Here is a 20,796-nt window from a genome sequence, read left to right as displayed (position 1 = left end):
TTGCAGCTGATGGTGGTGGTCGGGGGCCAAGCACCAAAGGCTATCCGAAGTGTGGAATGCTACGACTTTAAAGAGGAGCGATGGCACCAAGTTGCAGAACTGCCTTCCAGGAGGTGCCGAGCAGGTGAGCACGATGCATGGCCATCGGATCCCTCCCGCTGGGACACTGGACACTTCCCCCAGGTCTGACTTCATTAGTTAGAATAATCTCTATTAGAAAATTAACAGAAAACCTTTTTTTTAAAATTGTTTTATTTATTTGAAAGCCAGAGTTCAGAGAAAGAGAGGGAAAGATACAGAGAGATCTTCCATCTGCTGGTTCACTCCCCAAATGCCTGCAACTATCAGGGCTGGGCCAGGCTGAAGCCAGGAGCTCCATCTAGGTCTCCCACATGGGTACAGGGGCCCAAGCACTTTGACCATAATCCGCTGCTTTCCCAGGGACGTTAGCAAGGAGCTGAATTGGAAGTGGAACGGCCAGGACTTGAACTGGTGCCCAGATGTGATGCCAGTGCTGCGACAGTGGCCTAACCCGGTACACCACAGCTCTGGCCCCTAGAAAAGCTTTGGCTACAATAGTGAGGTCGTGAGGCCCTCTCAGGACCTTGATGGGGATAGGTGCTCTGTCTTCACCTTCGAATACCTTTTTGATTCCTCCAGGGTAATCTAGAGAAGCCAGATTCTTCAAGTTGGGACTCTTAGCTCCAGGACATCCCTGACTCAGCAATAAGCCAGTTGCTGCTTGCGGGTGTCTGTGTGACACACAGTGGTTGAAACAGACCTCATTTATCCAAAACTACAATCCAGAGAGGCAGTTAAAACTCTGAGGATCCCTCCTGGGACTTGTCTTGAATCTGTAATTCCTGTCTGCCTTTGTGACATGAGTTCTAAATATAATGGCACTCTAGCAGGTCATCTTGGGGATTTCGGTGTCAGTGTAACAAGTCATTTCATTCTATAAGAGTTGTCCCATATTTTATTTTGATTGGATTGTAGTACAGTTTTACCAGCTGTTATCAGAGTATTAGAACTTACTCATTTCTCGTTTATGTGTCTATGAAAAGTGTACATTACTGTGTATACATGATTATGTATTTTGGTAGGAAAAGGCTCCAGAACTAGAATTACCGATTCAAAGAGCGTCCTAAGAGGATGTGTCGGTTATTACTTCCACTAACAGTCAAATAGAAGGCGCCCGTGTCTCTACACTCCTGACAATACTCAGTATTTAAGAATTTTGAGCTTTGTCAGTCTGGTGCTTGAGAAATATTTTAATTTGTACTACTTTAGTTATGGGGAAAGTTAAACATTTTTCTCTGAATTGTCATTTCATGTTTTTTGCTGTTTTTATTATATTTTATTGATTTGACAGGTGCATCATTGTTTCATGTGCTGTAAATATTTGCATCAATGTTTTATCTTTGGACTTCATCAGTGCTACTTTTGCCATGTAAAATTTTAACTTTTTACGTCATCCTGTACATCAGAATTTTATACCTTTGGACTTAAGGTTTTGTTTGCAGCATACAGAGGCTATAACTCTAAAATTATCGGTATTTGCATTTGTGAGTGAGTGTGTACACAGACACATTTTCAAAAAGCTTCATGTTAAAATAATTTTATCTACAGAATAGTCCTGTCTAATACTAATACCTCATGTAAGCCTCATACAGTTGTCTCCTAAGAAATCAGCCTTGGCACATTTTTAGTAAATAAAGACTTCATACAGATTCCGTCACCTTTTCTGTTAGCACCTGATTCTCTTCTAGGAGCCCACGTGCCAGTCAGGCATCCCATCTTCTTCTTTTTTTTTTTTTTTTAGGATTTTTTATTTATTTATTTGACAGGTAGAGTTACAGACAGAGGGAGAGACAGGGAGAAAGGTCTTCCCTCCGTTGGTTCACCCCCCAATGGCCGCCACGGCCGGCGCACTGCGCTGATCCGATGGCAGGAGCCAGGTGCTTCTCCTGGTCTCCCATGGGGTGCAGGGCCCAAGCACTTGGGCCATCCTCCACTGCACTCCCGGGCCACAGCAGAGAGCTGGCCTGGAAGAGGGGCAACTGGGACGGAATCTGGCGCCCATATGGGATTCCTGCGCCGAAGGCAGAGGATTAGCCTAGTGAGCCGCGGCACCGGCCCTTGTCGCATCTTCTGATCTGTGACAGTTTCTAGTCTTTCCCTGTGTTTTGTGCCCTTGATGCTTTTGAAGAGAATTTGGTCAGGTATTTTGAAGAATCACAATTTGGACTTGCCTGATGTTTTCTCATGATTAGATTGTGTGGTGATTTCCAGATTTCCAAGGATGTTAATTTTGATCACTTGGTTAAGATGGTATCTGCTGTGTTTCTCCCTTTAACAAAATTATATTTTTAAAACATGAAATTTTTTCTAGTAGTCTTATAGGTTTGTTTTTCATATCCTTTTTTTTTTTTTTTTTAAAGATTCATTTATTTGTTTGAAAGAGTTACACAGAGAGAGAAGGAGAGAGAGAGAGAGAGGTGCTGGTTTACTCCCCAGTTGGCCACAACGGCCAGAGCTGCACCAATCTGAAGCCTGGAGCCAGGAGCTTTTTCCAGGCCTCCCACACGGGTTCAGGGGCCCAAGGACTTGAGCCTTCTACTCCTTTCCCAGGCCATAGCGAAGAGCTGGATCAGAAGTGGAGCAGCTGGGACTTGACCTGATGCTCTTATAGGATGCAAGTGCCGCTTGACCTGCTGCACCACAGTGCTGGTCCCTTTTGTATTCTTATTGAAAACATCTGGGCTGTATTTTGGCATAAGTAAAATATGGATTGTGCTTTTTCAACAGCTTTTTATTGACTAATCTGCGTGTTAACATTCATTTGAAATGCTTCATTTATCATGCACTGAATTTCCACATTCACTTGGTTTTGTTCTGAATTTTCAGTTCTCTTCTATTCACTTGTCTATTCATGCAGGAAGACAAAGTGGCTTTATTTACTGTGTTTTAAAATAAGTTCGTGATAGGAATTGGAATGGGACTCACATTTTTCTTAAGTCCCTCAGTAGATTTCTTAACATTTCTTCACATTGTTCAGTAGGCTTCTTGGCAAATTATTCTTAGGTAATTTTCTCTGTTGTTCTTGTTGGAGATAAAATCTTTCAAGCTATTTACTGACTGGTTTCTTAATTCCTAGCTGATTCCTGGCACAGTTCCTTGTTTTATTGCACCATAAATCATTAGATGGGATTTATCCTGAAATGTACTGTTTGTTTATTATGTAATGATGAGTAAATGCTACCTGTATTATGCCCTTTGCCCTCTACTCCCTTCCAATTTGGGCTAAAACCTTGGCCAAACCATTTACCAAACTCTTATAATCAAACTTCTGGGTAACTTGGTTCCCTGCTTACTTTGAGGGGTTCAGTCCCCCTCTTCTCCCAGAGTTGAGGGTACTGAGGACAACACTGCATAGATTAATTTATTTTCCTCTTCCCTGACACATAAAATGAACTTTATAAGCATACTATGCAGGATTCTCCCCTTGTCTAGTGTTTGCTTTCCGTAGTTTCAGTTACCTGTGGTCAGCTGTGGCTTGAAAATATTGAATATAAGATATTAAATTCCAGAAGTAAATAATTGGTATGTTTTAAGTGCGTGCTGTTGTCAGTAGTGTGATACAGGCATGTGCATCCTGCCCCACTCTGCCCCATTGAGTCATCCCCTTTGTTCAGCTTGCTCCTGCTGTATATGCTACCTCTCCAATGGCCACTTAGTGGCCATCTTGGTTACCTGGTTGATTATTGTGGGATGATAGCACCTGAGTTTAGATATGCTCATTTTACTAAATAATGGCCCCAAAATGGAAGAAAATGATGTTGGTAGTTTGATATGCCAAAGAAAAACTGTAAAATGCTTTCTTTGGATCAAAAGGTAAAAATTATTGATTAGGAAAGGAAAAAAATTTGTACTGAGGTTGCTAAGATCTATAGCAAGAAGGAATCCTCTACCTATGAAACTGTGAAGAAGAAAAAAGAATTAGTTTTTTTTTATAATTTTCCATTTTATTATTATTAATCTCTTATGCCTAATTTATAAATTAAACTTTATCATGGGTATGCATATATAGAGAAAACATGGTATTAGGGTACTTTGAAAAGTTTGTGGGAAATTGAATTAAAAGATGAATTTATTTTGGTACAAAAAATTTTGAAATCCAAGCAAAGGCTCTTCAGAAAGTTGATGAAAAATGAGTATGATGGGCCGGTGCTGCAGCTCAATAGGCTAATCCTCCGCCTGCGGCGCCAGCACACCGGATTCTAGTCCCGGTCGGGGTGCCAGTTCTGTCCCAGTTGCCCCTCTTCCAGGCCAGCTCTCTGCTGTGGCCCGGGAGTGCAGTGGAGGATGGCCCAAGTGCTTGGGCCCTGCACCCCATGGGAGACCAGGAGAAGCACCTGGCTCCTGCCATCGGATCAGCGTGGTGCCCTGGCCGCAGCGGCCATTTGGGGGGTGAACCAACGGAAGGAAGACCTTTCTCTCTGTCTCTCTCTCTGTCCACTCTGCCTGTCAAAAAAAAAAATAAAAAAGAAAAAAAGAAAAAATGAGTATGATGGAGAACTACATGCAGATTTCAAAAATGTTCTGCACTGAAATGTACTTACCTTTTAATTCTGTTTTCCATGAACTTTGAAGCTCCTTGGTATATATACCGTTTGATGCTACCTGTGATTTAAGGTTCCCACCAAGGATCTTGGAATATAATCCCTGGGGATACTTGGGGAGTACTGTACTATCTCTGAGAGTTGATACATTTGTTCGTAGAGAAAAGAGGATGAGAATTGGAGTGGCTCAGATTCCCACAGTGCCTACTGCCTGGTATCACTTAAGATATTTAGTCAGGAATCTCAGATACACTGTCTGTTCTGTCACTGTCCACGGTCTCCAGGCCTCTCAGGAGCTCTGCCGTATTCCCTGCCAGCCGGCGGCCAAAACAGCCTACTTTGTTTGAACTTAAAAGGGTCTTGCTGCCATATGGTGGACCACTCCCATGTGATTCAGGGGGACAAAGCACTGGAGGGTAGGACAATAGAGGGTAGTGATGCCTTCCTTGCCCGATCACGTTGGATCAGACATTGCACTGATCACTTACAGCTGGTGATTGCAGTACTCCTTCCTGGGATTCAGAAAACTGAACCACTTTGCTCACAGACTAGCCCAGAGAAACATTCTACTTTAAGAACAATGAAAATTTGAACAACTTGAAGCAGTGGTATTGCAGACTGTGTAAGATGTGTTTAACCTCAAATGCAGTATGCGGCTGTTACTTTGGGATTCAGGAACTGGAGGTTATCCTGGTAGGTTGAAGTGGACAGGCCTCGGAGAATGTGAAACTTTAGCTGGGCATGAATGTTAAAGCAAAGTGGAGTAGATGATAAGCACTCCTCAAATTAGGACGGCAGCGTGAAAAAACAGCTGAAATCCCGAGTCTAGCAGTCTCCTTTATCTATCTGGGGGTCCCCTAATATCTCTTCAGCCTAGGAATCAGAGAGCTTTTTCTTAAAGGACTGGAAAGTGAGAATTTCGGGTTTTTGGGTTATGTGACTATACTGGCTGCTGCTACACTGTGGAAGCTGACATACGTGTGTGAATGGGTGGGGCTGTAATCCACTAAAACTTGACTCATATTTATGGGTGCTGAAATTTGAATTACATACAGCTTTTTATGTGTTGTGAGGTAGCCTTCTTCTGGTTGTTTTCGATCACTTAAAAATGTAAAAAAGCATTCTTAACTCATAGATTCTATAAAACAGTCAAGGAGCCGCTGTCAGTCAACTGCAGGCCTCTGAACACACCAATATGGTATGCTAGGAGAATGTTACACAATAAAGGATAAACATTTAGTTTCATTTTAATGGCGAGCCATGAGGTATGTGTATAGGTTCAAGTAGTTGGAAAACATTGGCCATTTTTTAAGCCTGTCATTAAATATTAGAAAAAGCCAGGCATCAAAAGAGTACCTTTGACCATGACAGAATTTTTTAATACTGTTAGAAAGACAGTTTATTGATTCTTGCAAATGAATAGCATTGTTTTAAGAACTAACAGCCAGGGTGCCCCTGAGTAACGGGTCTGACAGCAGCTGTACGCTTGACTGGAAAGCACTCTTTAGATATTGAAGTTGGATTGCTTACCCATCTAAATGCCTCGTTTCATTTGCAGGGATGGTCTACATGGCTGGGCTTGTTTTTGCTGTTGGTGGCTTTAATGGCTCGTTAAGAGTCCGCACCGTAGATTCCTATGACCCCGTGAAGGACCAGTGGACCAGTGTGGCTAACATGCGAGACCGGAGAAGCACTCTGGGAGCGGCTGTGTTGAATGGCCTGTTGTATGCCGTGGGAGGCTTTGATGGGAGCACAGGTGATTTCCTTCTCATCTTTACCCCACTGCTATTAGATTAACACAGTAACTTCATCCATGGAAAAAATTGTGACAAAGTTAGGATATATCGAATGTTTCAACAAGTGGTAGTATTATATTTAGAAGTAAGTTTTAAAATTGCCCCAAGAATTCCTTTAAATGATATGAGTGCTGACTATATATGTTAATATAAGTTAAGATTTATTTTTTATTTGTTTGAAAGGCAGAGTTAGAGAGAAAGAGGGAGAGACACATGAGAGAGAGGTCTTCCATCTGCTGGTTCACCCCCCAAATGGCCTAAATGGTGGGGCTGGGCCAGACCAAAGCCTGGAGCCAGGAGTTTCTTCTGATCTCCCACATGGGTGCAGGTGCCCAAGAACTTGGGCCATCATCCACTGCTTTTCCCAGGCACATTAGCAGGGAGCTGGATCAGAAAAGGAGCATCCCCTATGGCATGGTGGTGCTGCAGGCGGCAGCTCAACCCACGATGCCATTATGCCGCAATGCCGGCCCCTGTTTTCTTTCTTAAGCGTCACTATCAATCAACTTTCCAAGTTTTAAAAACTTTGAAATGTCAATAGCTTGGGTAGGACCCTCTGGAGAGGAAGCTGTACCTGTTCATCATGTGGTTGATGTATTTACATTGTACCATTTTCTTTTATTTTTATCCTGTTGTATCATACGTGAAGTGTTTTCCTCTAATAGTGTATATGTAGAAGAACAGTTACATTTTTCTTAAAGGAGGAAATGAAGATCCTGGTTTTTTATTACAGGTTTGTCCTCCGTGGAAGCGTATAACATAAAGTCTAATGAGTGGTTCCACGTGGCTCCAATGAACACGAGGAGAAGCAGTGTGGGTGTTGGTGTTGTTGGAGGTAGGTGCTGGCAGCTCTTTAAGGGAACATTTCTAGGTATTTGTGCTCCTTGAGAGTAGCACCCCCAGTGGCCTCGTTTTATAAATGAGCAAGCAAATCCTCATTTAAAAAAGAAAACTAGTAATAACTGAAATTTTAAGTACCTTTATAAAAGTAACTCATCTGTGTAAATTAAGTCCTTTTGCTTCCTCTATTTCCCTCCCTCCCCTTCCCACCTCCTTTGCTCTTTCTCTGTGACTTATGCAACACTGTCAGCTGATGTGTTTCTTCACAAAAAGATTTATTTATTTGTTTGAAAGACAGAAGGACAGGGAGAGAAGGAGAAGGAGGGAGAGAGAGAGAGATTGATTCCATCTGCTGGTTCACGCCCCAAATGGCTGCAGTGGCTGCTGCAGGCTGTACTAATGCCAGGAGCCAGGAATACCATCTGGGTCTCCACAGGGATGGCAGGGCCCAAGCACCTGAGCTGTGATCTTCCTCTTTCTCAGGCACATTAGCAGGAAGCTGGATCAGAAGCAGAGCAGCTGGGACTTGAATGAGCACTTTGATGTGAGAAGCCAGCATTGCAGGCGATGGCTTAACTCACTGCAACACATTGCTGGCCCCTGTCAGCTGATCTTAATACAACTGTTTGAGGAACAAATCAGCTGATGTGTGTGAAACTTCATACCTGGAGAAGGACTGTTAATATGTAAGGGATGGATTGCCACTATTATTTATATCCTACTTTGTTCTCTCACAAAATTTAAGAAGACTGTAAATATTATTCTTCAGTGTGACTTTGTTTCTAATATACTGTCTTCAGAAAATTTGTGGGTTTCCATACCATCCTTAATGGGTATAATTCTTGGCACCAAGATTTTTTAAAAAATTGTATTGGGGTAGATGTTTGCCTCAGAGGTTAGGATGCTGCGTGGGATGCCCACATCCCACATCGTGTCGTGTGGTTTTAAGTTCTGGCGTTGCTCCTGATTCCAGCCTCCTGCTCTTGCACACGCTGGAAGGCAGCAGGTGAGGGCTCAAGTACGTGGGTCCTCGCCACCCATTTGGGAGATCTGGATTATGTTCCTGGCCCAGTCCTGGCTATTGTGGACATCTGGGATGTGAACCAGTGGGTAGGAAGTTTGTCTCTGTCTCTCTGCTTTTCACATAAATAAATAAATTAAAAATTTAAAAACACTTTTGTTGAGATACAATTTATGTACCATGTAGTTCACCCACTTAATGGATACAGATCCATATGCATCTGGCACCACAAATCAGTTTAGATTATTTTTCATTTCTCCCAAAAAGCAACCCTACTTCCTTCAGCTGCCTCCTTCCCAGCCTCAGACCGCCGATAGCCTTTCCGTCACTATGTCGAGTTGCCTGTACCAGAGAAGCCATATGGTGTGCGGTCGTCTGTGAGAGGCTGCTCTCACACAGCATAGAGCTTCCAAGGTTCATCATGCTGTGGCATTGATTAGTACCTCTTGTCTTTTTATTGCCAGATAATATTTCATTGTTTTACAGTATTAACTTGATTTAACTTTTTTTCACTTAACTAACATGACTTCAATATTCTAGAATGTTATTCACCTAGTAAACACTGTTATCTAAGCATATAACAAGATTACTTTTCTTCCAGATTATTGATGGAAATGTAAAATTAGCATCAGGATATATACACTGCAGATCCTCACAATAAGGCTTAATCATTCTACAAATCACCATTAGTCAGATTTTTTTCAACTTTTATTTAATAAATATAAGTTTCCAAAGTACAACTTTTGGATTATAGTGGCTTTTCCCCCTATAACCTCCCTCCCACCCACAACCATCCCATCTCCCACTCCCTCTCCCATCCTATTCTTCATTAAGATTCATTTTCAATTATCTTTATACAGAGAAGATCAACTTAGTATATATTAAGTAAAGATTTCAACAGTTTGCACCCACACAGAAACACAAAGTATAAAATACTATTTGAGTACTAGTTATACCGTTAATTCTCATAGTACAACACATTTAGGACAGAGATCCTATATGGGGAGTAAGTGCACAGTGACTCCTGTTGTTGATTTAACAATTGACACTCTTATTGACGATGTCAGTAATCACCTGAGGGTCTTGTCATGAGCTGCCAACACTATGGAAGCCTCTTGAGTTTGCCAACTCCATTTTTATTTAGACAAGGCCATAGGCAACGTGGAAGTTCTCTCCTCCCTTCGAAGAAAGGTACCTCCTTCTTTGATGGCCTGTTCTTTCTGCTGGGATCTGACTCGCAGAGATGATGATTTTTTTTTTTATTTTTTTATTTATTTTTTTTTTTGCCACAGTGCCTTGGCTTTCCATGCCTAAAATACTCTCATGGGCTTTTTAGCCAGATCCAAATGCCTTAAAGGCTGATTCTGAGGCCAGAGTGTTGTTTAGGACATTTGCCATTCTATGAGTCTGATGTGTATCCCACTTCCCATGTTGGATCATTCTCTGCTTTTTAATTCTATCAGTTAGTATTAGCAGACACTAGTCTTGTTTATGGGATCCCTTTGATACTTAATCCTATCATTATGATCAATTATGAACTTAAACTGATCACTTTGACTTGTAAGATGGCATTGGTATATGTCACCTTGATGGAATTGAATTGTAATCCCCTGACACGTTTCTAACTCTACTATTACGGGTAAGTCCAAGTGAGCATGTGCCGAACTGTACATCTCCTTCCTCACTTATTCCCACTCTTATATTTAACAAGGATCCCTTTTAAATGACTAAGAATAATTGTGTGTTAATTAAAGAGTTCAACCAATGGTATTAAGTAGAACAAAATAAACACTAAAAGGAATAAAGTAGTAAGTTGTTCCTCGACAGTCAGGACAAGGGCTGATCAAATCATTGTTTCTCATAGTGTCCATTTCACTTCTACAGGTTTCCTTTTAGGTGCTTGGTTAGTTGTCACTGATCAGGGAGAACATATGATATTTGTCCCTTTGAGACTGGCTCAAGTCACTCAGCATGATGTTTTCCAGATTCCTCCATTTTGTTGCAAATGACCAGATTTCATTTTTTTTACTGCTGTATAGTATTCTATAGAGTACATATCCCATAATTTCTTTATCCAGTCTACTGTTGATGGGCATTTAGGTTGGTTCTAGGTCTTAGCTATTGTGAATTGAGCTGTAATAAACATTAAGGTGCAGACCGTTTTTTTTTTGTTTTGTTTTGTTTCCCAATTTAATTTCCTTTGGGTAAATTCCAAGGAGTAGGATGGCTGGGTTGAATGGTAGGGTTATATTCAGGTTTCTGAGGAATCTCCAGACTGACTTCCATAGTGGCTTTACCAGTTTGCATTCCCACCGACTGTGGGTTAGTGTCCTTTTTCCCCACATCCTCTCCAGCATCTGTTGTTGGTAGATTTCTGTATGTGAGCCATTCTAACTGGGGTGAGGTGAAACCTCGTTGTGGTTTTGATTTGCATTTCCCTGATTGCTAGTGATCCTGAACATTTTTTCATGTGTCTGTTGGTCATTTGGATTTCCTCTTTTGAAAAATGTCTATTGAGGTCCTTGGCCCATCTCTTAAGTGGGTTGTTTGTTTTGTTGTTTTGGAGTTTCTTGATCTCTTTGTAGATTCTGGTTATTAACCCTTTATCTGTTGTATAGTTTGCAAATATATTTTCCCATTCTGTTGATTGCCTCTTCACTTTTCTGACTGTTTCTTTTGCAGTACAAAAACTTCTCAATTTGATGCAATCCCAATTGTTAATTTTGGCTTTGACTGCTTGTGCCTGCAGAGACTTTTTCCAAGAAATCTTTGCCTGTGCCTGTATCTTGCAGGGTTTCTCCGATGTTCTCTAATAACTTGATGGTGTCAGGTCGTAGATTTAGATTTTTAATCCACGTTGAGTGGATTTTTGTGTAAGGTGTAAGGTAGGAGTCTTGCTTCATGATTCTGCACATGGAAATCCAGTTTTCCCAGCACCATTTATTGAATAGACTGTCCTTGCTCCAGGAATTGGTTTTAGAACCTTGATCAAATATAAATTGGCTATAGATGTTTGGATTGATTTCTGGTGTTTCTATTCTGTTCCATTGGTCTATCCATCTGTTTCTGTACCAGTACCATGCTGTTTTGATTACAACTGCCCTGTAGTATGTCCTGAAATCTGGTATTGTGATGCCTCCAGCTTTGTTTCTGTTGTCCAAGATTGCTTTAGCTATTTGAGGTCTCCTGTGCCTCCATATGAACTTCAGCATCATTTTTTCTAGATCTGAGAAGAATGTCTTTGGTATTTTAATAGGTATCGCATTGAATCTATAAATTGCTTTTGAGAGAATGGACATTTTGATGATATTGATTCTTCCAATCCATGAGCATGGAAGATTTTTCCATTTTTTGGTATCCTCTTCCATTAGTCAGATTTTTAATAGAGTTCCCCCAACTCAGTAACATTTAACTCTCCTGCCCTGGAGGAAAATACGTTAGTGTTCTATGACATGAAAACAGCTTTTTGAAAGTAAATTCGGCTTTCCTTGTGATTCCATGTTTAGGTTTGCTCTATGCAGTGGGAGGTTATGATGGCGCCTCCAGGCAGTGTCTCAGCACCGTAGAAAGCTATAACGCGACAACCAACGAGTGGACCTACATAGCGGAAATGAGCACCAGACGCAGTGGAGCAGGTAAATATGAGCCTCACTTAGTAACTGAAGAGCAGAGAAGATGGAAAACATCGCCCAAGTGAAGTGCTTCATTGGTATCCCTTTACATTGTCTGAAAATATGTGCTGATTCTAAATGTCGTTCTAAATATCTTTTGGATTGTGTAGGTAATGGTAGGTGGCGCTTTGTGCACTTTTGCAAAGTAAAATTTAATTTTTAAGTGCTGTATTAAGAGGTATCTGTATCATTCGTGCAAGTATCTTATTTGGCATTTCTTTTAGCTTTTTGGTTTTGGTGTTTTAGCTGCAACTTGGTGAATGATCAGTTTTTCATACATATTTCTTAAAATTTTACTGTGGAGGTTGTTTTTAACAAGATCATATTAAAGGACTTTTCTCTTTTGTGTTTCACCTCCATATTCTTTATATTGTATTTGACATGCTCCTTTTTTAGAGTAAAGTCTTTATTGAGTTTATTGTCCATTCTGTTGACTTCCTTTTCTTAAATTGTATGCTTTAATATTGAGTTAAATTTATTATAAAATATAATTTCAAAAATGTTAGTTACATCTGTATGAACCTTACTGTGTTATGAAGTTGTTGTCCCTTTTCTCTGTAATAGTTTGGTTCGTTCTGTTTTATAGGTGTTGGTGTGTTAAACAACTTACTGTATGCTGTGGGAGGTCATGATGGCCCTTTAGTACGAAAAAGTGTTGAAGTATATGACCCCACCACCAATACCTGGAGACAGGTTGCAGATATGAACATGTGCAGAAGAAATGCAGGTATCTGTTTATCTAAAGATTATAAAATGTGTATTGAATGTATTTGAAGTTTTCCCCGTTTCACTATTTATTTCCTTTGCTCTCTGGTTGATCCGGGTTCTGTGGTAGACTTTGAACTGACCAAAGGCAGAAGCTTATGTAATAATTACATCTGGATCATGGCAGGTTGTTGTGACATTTCAGTTAACTTAGTAATTTCTACTAGCAGCTGCTTTTTGGTGATGAATATGGAGACTAATTAATTAGCAGCAGAACCATCTTTTAATCTGAATTTAATCATTATTGCCACAGACATTTTTGGTTGCCTACAACCTATCATATTGGAGAGTTCAGTTGGCAGGGAATGTGTTCCGGTTGAAGAAGTGTTTATAGCAGGTTCAAAAGCTAACTGATTATCTGAATCTGGAGTGGGAAGCCCGAAGGGGTAACGTTAGTACAGTTCAGCATTTCAGAAAATGGAAAAGCTAAAGCAACAGCAGCAGTAAGAAGATGATTTTAAGAAAGTAGAACTGGCCGGTGCCACGGCTTAATAGGCTAATCCTCCACCTAGCGGCGCCGGCACACCGGGTACTAGTCCCGGTTGGGGTGCCGGATTCTGTCCCGGTACCCCTCTTCCAGGCCAGCTCTCTGCTGTGGCCAGGGAGTGCAGTGGAGGATGACCCAAGTGCTTGGGCCCTGCACCCCATGGAGAAGCACCTGGCTCCTGCCTTCGGATCAGCGCGGTACGCCGGCCGCAGCGTGCCAGCCGTGGTGGCCATTGGAGGGTGAACCAACGGCAAAAGGAAGACCTTTCTCTCTGTCTCTCTATCTACTCTGCCTGTCAAAAAAAAAAAAAAAAAAAAAAAGTAGAACTATTCAGGAGTAGGGAACTCACTGTAGTAATGCATAGCTTAATGGTGGGTACATAATCTGAGAAATGTGATTTTGTCTCTGTCTACTTGGCCATTTCTTGGTTGTGTGACCATCAGAGAATATACCTACACAAACCTTGGTGGCGTGGGTCAGTCACTTGCAGATGCATGAGACTGCTGTGGATTTAACACGGTGTACTGTTTACTGCAAGGTTGGTTTTTTTTTATAAGTAGAAAGAGCACACTCTTAAGAAATGATAAATGAACCAGGAACTTAGTCATTTATTATGACTATCAAGTTTGTATTGTACATAGTCGTATATGACTGGCAGCAGAGTAACTGTGTTTATCACGCCACCATGACCACAGTCACGTAAGTAGTGTGTTGACTCATAGCATTCCGCAGCACTGGTATTACTAGATAATAGGAAGTTTTCAGCTCCATTATATTATGGGGCCACTGTCTTAGAAGGGGAATTCAAAATGCTTGTGAAACACTTGATTCAAGATAATAAATCTATTTATTTCAACTAAATAAATAAATTGTGAAATTATAGTTCAATTAAATCAAATGTTGAAATCCTTGGGTAGTCTTTCATGATACACATTCTCTATAGACTTTTTGGAAAGCTGTTTGTGTATGTGATTGATCATTGACTAAAATGTCAACAGTGTCAGCACATGAATACTTGAAAACAAATCAAGAAAGGGACATTCAAATGAAAGTAGATTGCAGGATAGAGGGGTAGCCTTTGGGAAATGCCAGTCGTTTAAATGTGATTACTAAGGGAGAGTATGTGGGCTGTAAGAACTGTCAGCAGCAGAGTGGGTCATCTATAATAATTACTCTGTGTGACCTTGTACTTCATCCAGTTGTATTTTTTGAAGTGCTAAAGGCTCCTCAGGTGTAGATAATCTAGTAAAACCACAAATCTGGGCTCTTAGTAGGTTAAGTGCTTAACCCCACTCCCTACTGAGTTAGAAAAGCCATGATGGTATGTGTTCATACCTTCTTGGATTAGGAAATTTCTTTGTAGTTTGGACTTTTGATTCTTACTTTCCTAAAGATTGGAATTATCTTATTTTCCCTGTATATGTTTATTGTTTGAAATCTAAATTAGCCCAATTCTTTTAACCAGGAGAATAAGGAAAAAATTTGTATATGGAAAGCTTTCATTATCCAGCTCTATGAAAAATGTTGTGGGCTGGTGTTGTGGCGCAGTGGGTTCTGCTGCTGCTGCTGGTGCTGACATCCCATATTGGAGTGCCAGTTTGGGTCCCAGCTGTTCTGCTTCTGAACCAGTTTCCTGCCGATGCACCTGGGAAGTTGTAATATGAGAGCTGAAGTACTTGGTCTCTTGCTGTCCATGTCGGGGAGCATGATGGGGTTCTGGCACCTGGCTTTGGCCTGACCCAGACCTGGCTGTTGTAGCCATTTGGGGAGTGAACCAGCAGATGGAAAACTCACTCTCTCTCTCTCTCTCTCTCTCTTTCTCTCTTACTCTGCCTTTCAAATAAATAAATACATCTTTTTAAAAGAAAGAAAAAATTTTATGGGGAATAAAAAATTTTCTGGGGACTAAACCAATGGATGGAAGACTTCTCTGTCTCTACCTCTCTCTCTAACTCTTAAAAATAAACAAAAAACTTAAAAAAAAAAAAAAAAAAAGATGACACTTGGGATGCCCACATCCCACATTGAAGGGCCTAGATTTGAGTCCTGGCTCCACTCCTGATTCCAGCTTCCTGACAATGCTCACCCTGGGAGGCAGCAGATTGGCTGAAGTAGTTAGGTCCAGGATACCCATGTGGAAGATCCAGTTGAGTTTCTGGCTGCTGGCTTTGACAGGGCCCAGCCGTAGCTATTACAGGCACCTGGGGAGTGAACCATCAAATGGGAGATCGGTATCTGTCTCATCTCAGGCTCCCTGCCTTTCCAACAAATAAAAATGAAGAAATAATTGCATAAGTATTCAAAAAAAGTGTGCAGGAGTGTCCTTGTTCTTTGCAACTTCATTGGTAAGAGCAAGAAAACTAAAGATGACTAAATATCAATAAAATAGGATTTAATAAGTTGTGGTATATGCAGCCATTAACAGTCATGTAAGTCAGTAGTTATTAACTTGAAGAATGTCCAGCTGTATCAGTTGGCAGAGTTGGGTGAGCTTATATGTAGTGCAAGCTACTAAAGAGGAAGTGTCTGAGTATATATGCATAAAGGAAAATTATCCAGAGTAGATACCAGGATTTAAAGTCCATTATTCTAAGTGGTGTGGGGTTAGAGATGATTTATTTTTTCATATTCTTGAACTTTTACCAAAAAAAAGAGTTATTCTATTAATCAGATAAGTAATATTTTCTTTTAGAGGTAATAAAATAGCTAACCATTCAATATAATAAAATTAAGAATAACTCTTACTTTCTACTGATACATATTTTTTCCTTAAGATTCCCTAAAATCCTGACTCTGAGAGAGTTGCACAATCTTACTGGCTTATTTCTATCTTTTCTACATAAGTCAGAATTGAAATACTTTCTAACCTCTGATGTAAAATGGATTTGAAGATTAAATGAAGTAATGCAGATGTAAAGCAACAACTGGATACACGACACAGAGTAGGAGCTTGGAAATGGAATTAGAACAGGAAATTGTTTAAAAGTATGTTTAGCATTCCAAGTATTTTCCCTTCTGTATCTGTTACTTTTTATCTGTCTGAGAGAGGCTGAGATGCCCATCTGCTGGTTCACTGCCCAAATGCCTACAACAACTGGGACTGGGCCTGACCCAAGCCAAAAGCCAGGAACTCAGTACAGGAGCCTGACCTGGTGACAGTGACCCAACAACTTGAGCTATCTCCTAAGGTCTGCATTAGTAGGAAGCTGGAGTCAGGAGCCGGAACTGGGAGTTTAACCCAGGCACGCTGACATGGGACATGGGCTTCATAACCGTTAGACTAAATGCCACTCCAGCGGGAGTCACTGTACACTTACTCCCCATGTAGGATCTGTGTCCTTCACGTGTTATACTATGTGAATTAACGGTGTAACTAGTTCTCAAACAGTACTCTAAACTTTGTGTGTCTGTGTGGGTGTAGTCTGTTGAAATCTTTACTTAGTATATACTAAGTTGATCTTCTGTATATAAAGATAATTGAAAATGAATATTGATGAAGAATGGGATGGGAGAGGGAGGAGGAGAGGGGATAGTTTGCAGGTGGGAGGGAGGTTATGGGGAGAAAAACTGCTATAATCCATAAATTGTGCTTTTGAAATTTATATTTATTAAAAGTTTTTTAAAAAAAGGAATTCTTTCATGTTCATGGTCTCTTTTTGCCTCTTTTCAAGGGATTATGGCTCATCCCACCAGACCTGGACAGGGATATTCATATTCCATAGTTTTTAAATAACTATTTCCTCTTATTTTTTGAAGGAGTTTGTGCAGTAAATGGTCTGTTATATGTTGTTGGAGGAGATGATGGTTCCTGTAACTTGGCATCGGTAGAATATTATAACCCAACAACTGATAAGTGGACAGTCGTGTCATCTTGTATGAGCACAGGTAGAAGTTATGCAGGTAATAACTGTCTCATTTCTTAGAGTCTTCTATAATTCATATAAGGTGATAGCATTATGATTTTTATGTTAAAGTTTTTCTAAGAAAGTCTTTATCTCAAAGTATATTTTATGCTTAAAATACTTAGCATTAGATATGTATATTCTGAAGTAGAGCCCCAGTATTCATTTGCCATTCTGTGGTATTTTATAGTCAAAATCCCAAATCTTTGCAGTGTAGAAAGTCATGTCACATGATTTAATGTGCCCCAGACCTTTTATGCAGTGGAGAGCAGTTCACTCTGTGGCAGGCTTTCATATCTCAGATGTCCAGGACGTCCTCAGATAGTGCCGATTCCTGTGGTTTTCAAGGAAAGGCTCCATGAGATAGTAGTATAGTGAGGCTGTAGAGTCATTTTCCATTTTTAAGCCCAACACTGGTTAAATTATGAAATACATTTTTAGTCAATTCTCTTAGTAAGATAAGTGGTAGTAGCCTTTAATATGTATAATGGTCAGGGCCGGTGCCGTGGCTACTTGGTTAATCCTCCACCTGTGGCGCCGGCATTCCATATGGGAGCCAGGTTCTAGTCCCGGTCGGGGCGCCGGATTCTGTCCCGGTTGCCCCTCTTCCAGTCCAGCTCTCTGCTGTGGCCCAGGAAGGCAGTGGAGGGTGGCCTGAATGCTTGGGCCCCTGCACCTGCATGGGAGACCAGGAAGAAGCACCTGGTTCCTAGCTTCGGATCGGTGTAGCTCCGGCTGTAGCAGCCATTTGGGGGGTGAACCAGTGGAAGGAAGACCTTTCTCTCTGTCTCTCTCTCTCTCTCTCACTGTCTAACTTATCTGTCAAATAAATAATAATAAAAATATATATATAATGGTCAAGTTTTAAAACTTTGTGATATGTATTAATTATTATGATGAGATTTATGTTGCTTTAATTGTTAAAAATGTTTCTGTGGAAGGGGAGAGGGAGTGGGAGAGGGGAGGGTTGCGGGTGGGAGGGACGTTATGGGGGGGAAGCCATTGTAATCCATAAGCTGTACTTTGGAAATTTATATTCATTAAATAAAAGTTAAAAAAATGTTTCTGTAACAAATGTGGCCCAGTAGTGTAGAAAAAGGTTTATATGAATTAACAATCATTGTTGTTTATTGTCATCCAAAACAATACTAAATAGAAGAATTATACATACAGTAACATCCCAGAATAAAAGGGCTCAAAATTAAGTGAAAATTTTGTCAGCAGTTTCACTGAGGTATAACTGACAGGATAAATACTTTATAGCTAAAGTGTACAATTTTATTATTTTTGACATCTGGGTATACGATGAAAACATCACCACAGTCAAGGTAGTGAACACAACTGTCTCCCTCAAAAGCTTCCTGCCCCCTTGAGTACTAGATGAATTTTGGTATTGCCTGAGTGAAATTGCATACCCTGGAACAGAGCCACGGGGAAAAGGCTAGTTCCGTATTAACTGGTCTGATGCATTCCTGGCTCATGAGTAAACAGATTCCGCTTGTCCTTCAGATTAAAATGATAGTACTGAAAGTTTGAGAGAGATGCTGCACTTGCGATGTGTTCAGTCCCTGTTGCCTGAGTAATAGAGAATTCAGTACTTTAAGATGCCAAATGCTGCCTGTGACGTCTGATTTCTTCATCTCTTTGCTCAGGAGTCACAGTGATCGATAAACCATTATGAGCCTGAGATACCTTCGGCGTATTTACACGTGAGAAACAGGCTGCACCAAGCATTTCTGAAGTGACTGAGAATCTAGCACTTCACTTGTAGCTGCACTTTAAGTCTCAGCAGAAGACAAGATCGTCTGCCTTTCTAGGCCTCGGTTACTGAAGATTATTTTTGGTAGAAGCACCGTGTAGGCTTTTTCTGCAACGAGCAGCAGCTGACTGAATTTTAATAAGAAACCTGGACTGCAGTACTCGCTCTGTAGTCTTTAGACAACACTTGCTTTCATAAAGACTAGTTCTTTTCATCCTTGAATGACTATGGATTATTTTGTGAGGGAGGATAAAGTAATGTGTGTTCTTGTAAAATTAAATTTTATCTTTATTTCTTCTCCTGAAAATCGGTATACCTGGGAACTGAAAACCTTTGAACAGGTATTAAAGTCTGCGTAAGTATACAACCTAGTTGAGGGATAAAACTGTTTGCTTTTATAAAATATCTTTGATTACATGAATATAATAAATTGTGTGCATACAAATGTGTGTCTATATGCTTTCCTTTAAATATGTTTGAAAAGATGTTTGAAACTTGATTATACTATTTATAATTGGCACAGTACTTTGAATTATGCCAGTACTACATTGTAAAACAGAGTTGTATTTTTTGATATTTAACAATGCTTAACACTTTAAAATGCCACTTCTGAGGAATGAACATGGTGTAACACACTTGAATATGTGTGATGCCAAACTTTTTTAAATAAAATATAAATTATGCTTATTTATTATTTTCTTTAGTTTAATCTTGGTCATGTTTTGGTGTGTATTTTTAATTTTTTTCTTAAAGTAACACTTTGGCATGAACATTACTGCAGGTTTTTGATGAATATAATGAATGTATGGAATTCAACTGAATTTGCATGGTCTTAAGAAATTTTTTCTGTGTGTATAAATTTAGCTGCTATTAACAGAAGAAAGAGCTTTCTGTAAGTAGCCATTGTGCATTGATCAGATACAATTTTTCTGAGATATTCAATTAGTCTCACTTTAAAAAATGACCAAAACATGTCTTTATTGAATTATCTTTGAATAAAAGTTTGTATATTATTTGTTTCACAATGTCCTTGATTTTTATCTGTTTGGTTTGATATTAAGAAGGTTGCCTGTTCAGTTTGTATGTTCTTTTAAAATTTTGCATTTCCTCACTTCACAAATCCGTATTTTTAATTTGTGGTCAAAATTATCTATAAGGCAAGTCTATTATGTCAGTAACTGGAGTCACTTAAAATTGTCCTTCAAGAAAATAGTAGCCACAGTCCCATCATAGGAAAGTCTCTCGAGGTTTAATGAAATTTAAACTCTGTATTTCTTTCTCTTTTTTTTTTTTTTTAAGGTGTATTTATTTACTTGAAAGTCAGAGTTACACAGAGAGAGAAGGAGGGTACACTGAGAGAGAGGTCTTCCACCCGCTGGTTCACTCCCTAAATGGCTGCAATGGCCAGAGCTGGGCTGATCCAAAGCCAGGAGCCAGGAGCTTCTTCCGGGTCTCCCATGTGGGTGCAGGGGCTCAAGGACTTGGGCCATCTTCTAGTGCTTTCCCAGGCCGTAGCAGAGAACTAGATTGGAAATAGAGCAGCCAGAACTCAAACCAATGCCCATATGAGATGCCGGCACTGCAGGCAGTAGCTTTACCTGTTACGCCATAGCGCCAGCCCCAAACTCTGTATTTCTTGATCCCTGATATTGGCAGGACAAAAGATAAATAGAAAACTATTAGCATTGGACCAAAAATAAATCCAAAGGGAAAAAATACCTTTTCTAAAGCGACTAAGAAATATGGTTTTGATACTAATTGAAAGGAATCATGGAGATAGGAGTCGGGGAGTGAACTGAATAGATAACTAAGGTCATGGGGAAGGAAGGTATACTATAATGAATTTCCTAAGACAAGCTGCTAATGAGCAAAACTAATTTTTAGTGCATGATTTTAGAGGCTGAGATTCCAAATGTCATAGTACAAACTCCAT

General features: G+C 40.1%; 1 protein-coding gene across 2 annotated transcripts in view; it reads left to right on the top strand.

Moving 5' to 3' along the window:
- Nucleotides 1–19,876, top strand: part of KLHL2 (kelch like family member 2) — a 121,526-nt gene extending 101,650 nt beyond the window's left edge. For both annotated transcript variants that reach the window (XM_008273508.4, XM_070047275.1), the window contains 7 exons: nucleotides 7–124; nucleotides 6,181–6,378; nucleotides 7,152–7,253; nucleotides 11,786–11,914; nucleotides 12,537–12,677; nucleotides 16,959–17,102; nucleotides 18,757–19,876. In XM_008273508.4, the coding sequence (XP_008271730.2) occupies nucleotides 7–124; nucleotides 6,181–6,378; nucleotides 7,152–7,253; nucleotides 11,786–11,914; nucleotides 12,537–12,677; nucleotides 16,959–17,102; nucleotides 18,757–18,785 (861 nt within the window). In that variant the 3' untranslated portion in view covers nucleotides 18,786–19,876. The remainder of the gene's footprint in view (nucleotides 1–6; nucleotides 125–6,180; nucleotides 6,379–7,151; nucleotides 7,254–11,785; nucleotides 11,915–12,536; nucleotides 12,678–16,958; nucleotides 17,103–18,756) is intronic.
- The last annotated feature ends 920 nt before the right edge of the window (nucleotides 19,877–20,796 follow it).

The sequence above is a fragment of the Oryctolagus cuniculus genome, chromosome 8, assembly GCF_964237555.1.
Source record: "Oryctolagus cuniculus chromosome 8, mOryCun1.1, whole genome shotgun sequence".
Taxonomy (NCBI): Eukaryota; Metazoa; Chordata; class Mammalia; order Lagomorpha; family Leporidae; genus Oryctolagus; species Oryctolagus cuniculus.
The sequence above is the reverse complement of the archived record's forward strand: the minus strand, read 5'-3'. Positions and strand labels throughout refer to the sequence as shown.